The 7,483-nt window shown below is 48.8% G+C and overlaps 1 protein-coding gene across 7 annotated transcripts in view; it reads right to left on the bottom strand.

The window, feature by feature from the left end:
* Positions 1-5,830: 5,830 nt before the first annotated feature.
* Positions 5,831-7,483, bottom strand: part of NFYC (nuclear transcription factor Y subunit gamma) — a 68,916-nt gene continuing 67,263 nt past the window's right edge. For 4 of the 7 annotated variants that reach the window (XM_059374308.1, XM_059374305.1, XM_059374306.1 and 1 more), the window contains one exon: positions 5,831-6,569. In XM_059374308.1, the coding sequence (XP_059230291.1) occupies positions 6,132-6,569 (438 nt within the window). In that variant the 3' untranslated portion in view covers positions 5,831-6,131. The remainder of the gene's footprint in view (positions 6,570-7,483) is intronic. The other 3 variants (XM_059374312.1, XM_059374309.1, XM_059374310.1) reach the window with 2 other exon arrangements.

The following is a 7,483-nucleotide window of genomic DNA, read 5'->3' as shown; positions in this document are numbered from 1 at the left end:
GTTTCTCCTTCTTCCTCTGCCATTCCCCTGGCTTGTGTTCTCTGGCTCTCTCTCTCTGTCAAATAAATAAATAAAATCTTATTTAAAAAAAAAAAAGAAATCAATAGATGGGTTAGTGGAGTAAATGCAGCTGAAGAGAGAATTAGTGAATTAGAAACTAGAACTAAGGAAATCCTCCAGAATAAAGCACAGAACAATAAAGAGATTAAACATATGAAAGAAAAGAGACATCGAAGATTGAATAGGAAACCCCAGCATATATTAATTCCAGAAAAAGATACTGGAAAGAGTGACTAAGATCTTTCCAGAAATAGGATGTGAATTTCTAGATTGAAAAGGCCCAGACTGCCAAGTAAGATATCTTCAAAAACAAAACTACATCTAGACACCTTTTAGCCAAAGTGTAGAATATCAAGAATAAAAAGGAAATTCTAAAAGCCACCAGAGAGAAAAAGATAACTTATCTACAAAGGTCCAATAATTGAATTGACAGTAAGCATCTCATCAGCAACAACAGATGCCAAAAGACAATGGAATAGAATCTTCCGAGTGCTGAGGGCAAATAATTCTGAACCTAGAATTCCATACATTGCCAAACTGTCATTTAAAGGGCAAAATAAAGACATTTTGACATATACAAGATCTTAGAAAGCTTCTGTCTCAGAACTTCACTTGAAAGAGAGAGGCACAGGGGCTTGGGGGAGGTTTGGGGAGCTGGAGAGGTGATGGGGCTCCAGGCTGTAGAGAGGGACCAGGCTATTTGAGATGGCTCCTCAGCACAAGCCAGCCAGAGGAGCCCATCCCAACCTGGCTAGCTGGGACCCAGCTTAGGCTCTCCCATTCTGAGTGCCAGCCTTGCTGTCCCCACATCCCCTCTTTCTGGGCCATGAGAGGGGCCCAGCACCCAGGCCAGGGAGTAACACTGCCAGCCCAGCTCAGGGGCCTTGGGGAGGCCACACCCAAGTTGCTCATGCCACCAGGCACTTGATCTCCACTCTAGGGTCTCCTCCTCTGGGAGGTCAGATGCCACCTTGCGGAGGCCTGTGTGGATGGTTGGAGCAGTGGGACGAAAGCTAGTCCCTACCTTGGTAGGGGCATGTAGGGGGTTTCATTCTCTCTAGGAAAAGAATCATGAGCCCAGGGGAAGTGACCAGTGGGGCTAAGCTGGCTGGGACAGTAGAAGCTCCTGGCTCTACTCAACCAGGTGGGGCCCTTGGGTAATTTCTTAACCTCTTTGAGACTCAGTTTCTCACTTAGAAAATAAGAATACTTACCTTATGAGGATGTAAAGATGAAAAGAGATCATCTATCACGTATCAAGCTTAAACATACTTTCTTACACAGAAAATTTTTTTAAAGACTTACTTTAGAGAGAGAGAGACAGCATGAGTGGGAGGGGCAGAGGGAGAAAGAGAGACTCTCCAGCGGACTCTGTGCTGAGCGTGGAGCCCAATGTGGGGCTCCATCTCACAACCCCTAGATCATGACCTGAGCCAAAACCAAGAGCCAGATGCTTAACCAACTGTGCCACCCAGGCCGCCCTGCTACACAGAAATTTCTTGAAAGGCTAATCTCTGATAACCCTGCCCAGCATATTGTCAGTGCTCAATTTTTTAAAAATGTTACCAAGTAAAAAATAGCCAAGGCAAAGGAGTAGTTCTAGGAATGCGCACAGGTTTGGAGGCCCTGTCTTCAGGGAAGGGTACATGTTCATTCACTCTTCATCAGTCACTGCCATCCTCCTGGTACCTGGCTGAGCTCTGGAGGAGCACAGAGGACTCTGGACTGGAGGAGGACCATCTGTGAGGAAGATAACCAAACCCAGAAAATTCTAACAAAGTGATAGGGGGTTTCTTCAGAGCCAAACTTGTCTTGTGTTTACTGTCTCTCTCACATTCCCATATACACCGCCCCCCTCCCAACCCCATATAAGTTTCACGATAGTCCAAACCTCATCTGGGCTAATTTTCAGCCATCTTTACAACGTTTAAAAACAATTTCTGACACATAGGAAGTGCCAAGGAAATATTTGCTGAATGACTGTGGTTATAAGCATGAACAACAGAGGCCGTAGATATTGCCGTGGGAGCATGGGAGTCTTTGCAGACTCTGCCCCAGCACTTAGAAGTTTCTCAGCAAGGGCCATTTAAATTGGGTCTTGATGGATGTATAGATCAGTAAGTGGAAAAGAAATAAAATGACATTCCAGGCAATGGGGCCAGTATATTCTGAAAGGGGAGGTGCACCCAGGGACTAGTAACTGAATGTGCAAAGAGTGCAGGAGAGAGGAGAATGGAAAGACACAAAGCTGGGGAGATAAGAAGGGCCTTGAATGAATTTGGACCGCCAGAAAGCCCTTATAAAATCTGAGAACCTGGGTGCCTGCCTGCCTCAGTCGGTGGAGCTTGTGACTTTTGATCTCGGGTCACGAGTTCGAGCCCCATGTTAGGTGTAAAGATCACTTAAAAAAAAAAAATCAAACCTGAGAAACTACCCTGAGTAATACTTGGACAGTGCTTCCAGCCCTCAGTTGCCCCAGGAATGACCCTGCCTTCAAAAGTTAAGGGTTTGGGGGCACCTGGGTGGCTCAGGGGGTTAAAGCCTCTGCCTTTGGCTCAGGTCATGATCCTGGCGTCCTGGGATTGAGCCCCCCATCAGGCTCTCTGCTCAGCAGGGAGCCTGCTTCCCCCCAGCACCCAGCCTGCCTCTCTGCCTACTTGTGATATCTGTCAAACAAATAAATTTTTTTTTTAAAGTTAAGGGTTTTATGGGTGAGGGGCTTCAGAGCCTAGGACCCATTGAGATACCCCACGTAGTTACCAGAATTGTCTCAAGTTGGCATAAGGTTTGGACAGGGCACCTCCCTGATATTTGGGGAAGGGCTGCGTGCCGCCCCCTTGTGGCCTCAGCAGAACTGAGTAGCAAGGAGGCTGCCCAGGTGGTCTGTTCCTAATCCCAGGGGCTTCCAGTCTCCGGCATCAGCCTCCGAGAGTTGTCCCTGCCACCTTCTGTCCACACACCAGATCTAACTGCTTTATTTATTCCACATATACTCAAGACTGGGCCAGTGGTTGGGGGGAGGTAGAGTAACAGGAGACAGTTCACAATTAGTAAAGCCTTATTCTTACAGCCACCACCTGGACCACCACCACCACCACCAGCCAGAAAAACACTGTATGCACAGGAGGTCGGGAGGCCAGTATTTTGGCTTCAGCTCCATCCCAATCCATGGTGTAACCTTGGGCAAGTCGCTGCACTATGCTGGGCCTTGCATGTCTCCCTCTGTAACGCAGGATCATGATCCCTCTTCCTGTCTCCCTTGCAGGGTCACCTGAAGATCATCAGGAGGACGGATGCTGCAAGTGCTAGGAAAAATGTTGAAAGCATGCTCCGGATGTAAGGGGATCGTGCTGGGGATTAGATAGGGGCTCTCTAGGGCTGCACTAAAGTGTTTGTTTACACCCAGTTGGGCCCTGCTGGCGGGGAAATTTAAAGGGAACGTGCTCAGTAAGATAGTCGCTTTCCAATCACAACTGATCAAAACATCGCCAAAATAAGAATGGACATCTGTGGGAAATGGGGGCCCACTGACTGGTGTGAAAACCCAACTACTTGGGCTTTTAGGAATGAATTGAAAAGTAGCGAGGTGGGGCAGTGCCGTGGCCTCAACATGGGGGCTCAGCCAGGAAGTCAAAAAGTGGAGTTGCTGCCTCTCCTGAGGCCAGGGTCCTCCCCAGCTTGCATCTCTCCCTGGCGGGCTGGGCTTTCGGGAGTATATGCATGTCTCACTGAGACTTGGTACAGAACAGTGGGAAAGGCCAGATAACCCCCTTCAGAGAGCGAGAAAGAGAACTCAATTCAGGGGGAGGTGCAGGCACTAGGGATTCAGGAAGAACAGGCCTACTAACTTCTTGTGATATAGTATCACGTGCTTCACCTCCCAAGCTGTCACCAGAGTAAAACCACGTATCCTAAACCTCCAAATCTTTGCTTTTGCAGAATATTATTTTTCTTCCCTTTATAGTATGAATCTCTTACCTGGTGTCATCTCTCCCTTTGCTTTGGTGGTCAGGAAGCCCAAGGGTCAAATGTGAAACTGAATTCTAACAACTGTGTAGGTCTTTATGGCCAGGGTATTTGTGTTATTTGCTTTTTATGATCCTAATTTCCTACTCAATTATATTTTTCTTAATTCTAATTTGTCCTATTTTATTGTTTCATTGTGTACATTTTCAATGCAAGCCATCTTAATTTTTCTTGTGGAATGAAGTAAGGTGTGCTCAGGTAAAGGACTGAAAATGAATAGATGACAGACATCTAAGTACTTACCATGGCTGACAGCGGGGAGCCTTTAGTGGGAGGATTACCAGGGTAACAGGGTCAGACTTGCAGTGGCCTAGTATCAAAGCCCCTTCCTATCAAAGACCCTTTAAAATAGCAAAGAGAAGGGAGCTGTCCAAGGTTTTATGGCATATTAACCGTCAGAGAAGAAATTAATACCTTTTTTTTTTTTTAAGATTTTATTTATTTGACAGAGAGATCACAAGTAGCAGAGAGTCAGGGGGAAGCAGGCTCCCTGCTGAGCAGAGAGCCCAATGCAGGGCTCAATCCCAGGACCCTGAGATCATGACCCAGGGCAGCAGTTTAATCCACTGAGCCACCCAGGTGCCGCTAATACCTTCTTTAAATGGTACTCAGTTCCCTGCTCTTCCCATGACAACAGGCCTCATTCCAGTTGTAAGGATGGCATGGTGAAGGTTAGGAAGGTGGCTCACTGCTGGCTTCCATGGCCCATGAAAGCCACTGAAGCAGCAGAATGCTCCGTTCTTCCTGCTTCAATGACTAGGAAGTAGGCCCTAGCTGTAGAAGCCTTCTGGCCTGCTGCGAGCTGACTAGGAGCTTGGGCCACCCACCTTGGTCAAGACCATGCCCCTGGGAGTGGGCCTGGCCACAGCAGGCAGCTCAGGATGCCAGCCTGTGCTGCAGCAGAAGTGGCAGGACTTGTCTGAAGGACAGAGACAGTTTCTTCCATGAGGGATGCTCTCTTGACCCTCAAACCAGCAGGATGCAGCGGAATCCGGCCCACCTGTGCTAGTCTCAGTAAGGCAGGCAGGCACCTCTGAGCGGCAGGTTCCGATGTAGTTCATCTTCAAAGTCAGTTGAAGACCTCCATTTGAATCAGATATGTAGCATAAGTTCCCTTAGCTTTGAAAGTCCCCTCCTCACAAAGGTCCTCCTCTTTTACAGACAGCCCAACCTGAAGGCAAACAAACCTTTCCAATTTCCAAGCCGCCTCAAGGAAAGCGGCCCCGTGAGTGCCCCCAGACACAGATACCCACACTCTAAATTATCTAAAATGAGATTTATTGCATTTCATGCAGTTTGAAGTCCATGCAGCAAAGGAGACTAGCCCAATTTTTAACGTATTTTAAAAATAAAAAATGGGGGTCGGGGAGGGGGTGGGCAAATGCACGAAGTTCTAGTCTCCTTCGGTCCCTGGGAGAGAAGTGTTCAGAAATGAAACCATCCATTCTCCATGGCGAATGAGTTCATCTCTTAAAAGCAAGGAATGTTTCCATGGCCTCTGGGTGCAGACACACAGAGCTCTGGGACAAGCGCAGGGTCAAGAGGACCACTAGTGAAAAGGAAGCTACGCAGGCACCTAACTCAATCTGAGGGCAGAACGAGATGGCAAATCCTGGGGACAGCAGCTGTTCCAAGAGTCAGGAGATAACGTACCCCCTGAGGAGATTTGCTCCTCAAAAGAAGTAGCAGTAAGAATAAAAAAAGAGAGAGAGAAAACAAAAGAAGTATTTCTTCAACCACACTCTTCAAGAAAATGCCATAAATATGTTATTTAATATTTTCATTTCATAGCATTGGACACACAGCTCAACATATTGAAATATTGATTCCTTGGAGAAAAAAATGGAAAAAAAGGAAATAAAAAATATTGCATCTTTCTGTTGAAGAATCTCGGCCCCCAGGCGTGGGGCGTAGTGCACCAGTGTCCTAGCCTGCAGGAGGCGCGGAGGTCGGCCGTGTCCTCTGGGGAGGGAGGCTGTGCCCATCGCCCGGGGCTGTATGGCAAAAAGTGTGTTGGGTGTCCTTGGCCTTGCCAGCTCAGGCCCTCAGTCGCCGGTCACCTGGGGAGCCTGCCCGTCGGAGGGCTGGTTGGCTGACTGGATGAACATGGGTTGGGCGAGGTCCTGGCCGGCAGGCATGGTGACTTGCTGGATCTGGTAGAGCTGCTGCGAGGGGTGGAGAGGAGAGAGTGAGGTCACCCCTGGGAGAGGGGCATGCAGCTCCCTATGGGCCTCAAGATGGTCGGGGGCCCCAGATACCTCAACCACCACCCACTGTAAGGCCTCAGAGGGAGGAGGGGATGTGGAGCTCTGCTGGGGCTGGGGCTGGGAGCAGCAGACACAGGAGGCTCCGGCCCCGTGTGAGGGGGTGTGTGTGGTGGGCGGGGAAGAGGTGCAGGGAGTTGCATTTCCTGTGGCTTTCACTTCTCTGGGCTCTGCCTCTCCCGTTAGCTCAGAGCCTTGGGCTTGCTGCACGCTGTTCCTCTGTGACAAACACAAGCAATTTGAACCACTCTACCAGCTGCTTGGAAGTCCGCATTTCCCCAACTCTCGGTAATCCTCACTAGCAGGGGTAGTAAGATTACCCCCCCTCCTCCTTTCCTCAGAGTATCTGGCTCAGACTGAGGCTACACTGAACCTGCATTTCCTGCACGGGCCCTGCTGAGGAGGGGGTCTGGGTTTAAACACATGCTAAGCCAAGACCCATGAGGCATTGAGAAGCAGCTCACATAGCCACTATGGAAGGGCAGAGCCAAATGGACACTTGACTTTCTCAGGTGTCCACCCCAAAAACCCAGAGGCAAAGACCTCTCCTCTCCCCACCATCACAGGAGCCCCGGCATGTGAGCCTGGCACATGGTGCGGGCAGAGCCCAAAGGTGGGTCCTGACGTCAGCTCCTCTCCCTTCTGGTCAGCAGAGAACATGGGCTTGGGTGTGTCATCCTTTCACGGACTCCAGGGTCTCAGGGACCATAAGTAGAAGGGAGAAGGCAGAGGAAAAGGGAAAGTTTCCCTTCTCATAGGAGGGAAAGGGAATGATTCCCTTCTCATAGGAGTTTTGAATGACTGAATTCCAGGAACCAAGAGAGCTCGAGAGGTCACATGTTCTCTGCATTTCAACTAATCCAGCTATTAAAAAGTAGCCTAGCCTACAAAAAAACAAGTCCTAGAAAGGGAAACAGAAGACCTGCATTCCAGTCCCAGCTCCGCAATGAAGAGATGAGTGAGCATAGACAAGACACTTCTCATCTCTAGGACTCAGTTTACTCATCCGTAAAATGGGGACTGGGGCTATATAATGTCTAAAATAATTTTCAGCTCCCATAAGTCTACATCTAAAGGACTGGCACTCCGAATTAAAGACTGCCCATTCGTTAACAGAAAATGGGACACTGGCC

This window comes from Mustela nigripes, chromosome 14 (assembly GCF_022355385.1).
Source record: "Mustela nigripes isolate SB6536 chromosome 14, MUSNIG.SB6536, whole genome shotgun sequence".
NCBI lineage: Eukaryota > Metazoa > Chordata > Mammalia > Carnivora > Mustelidae > Mustela > Mustela nigripes.
Note: the sequence above shows the minus strand (reverse complement) of the source record. Positions and strands in the feature narration are given on the sequence as shown.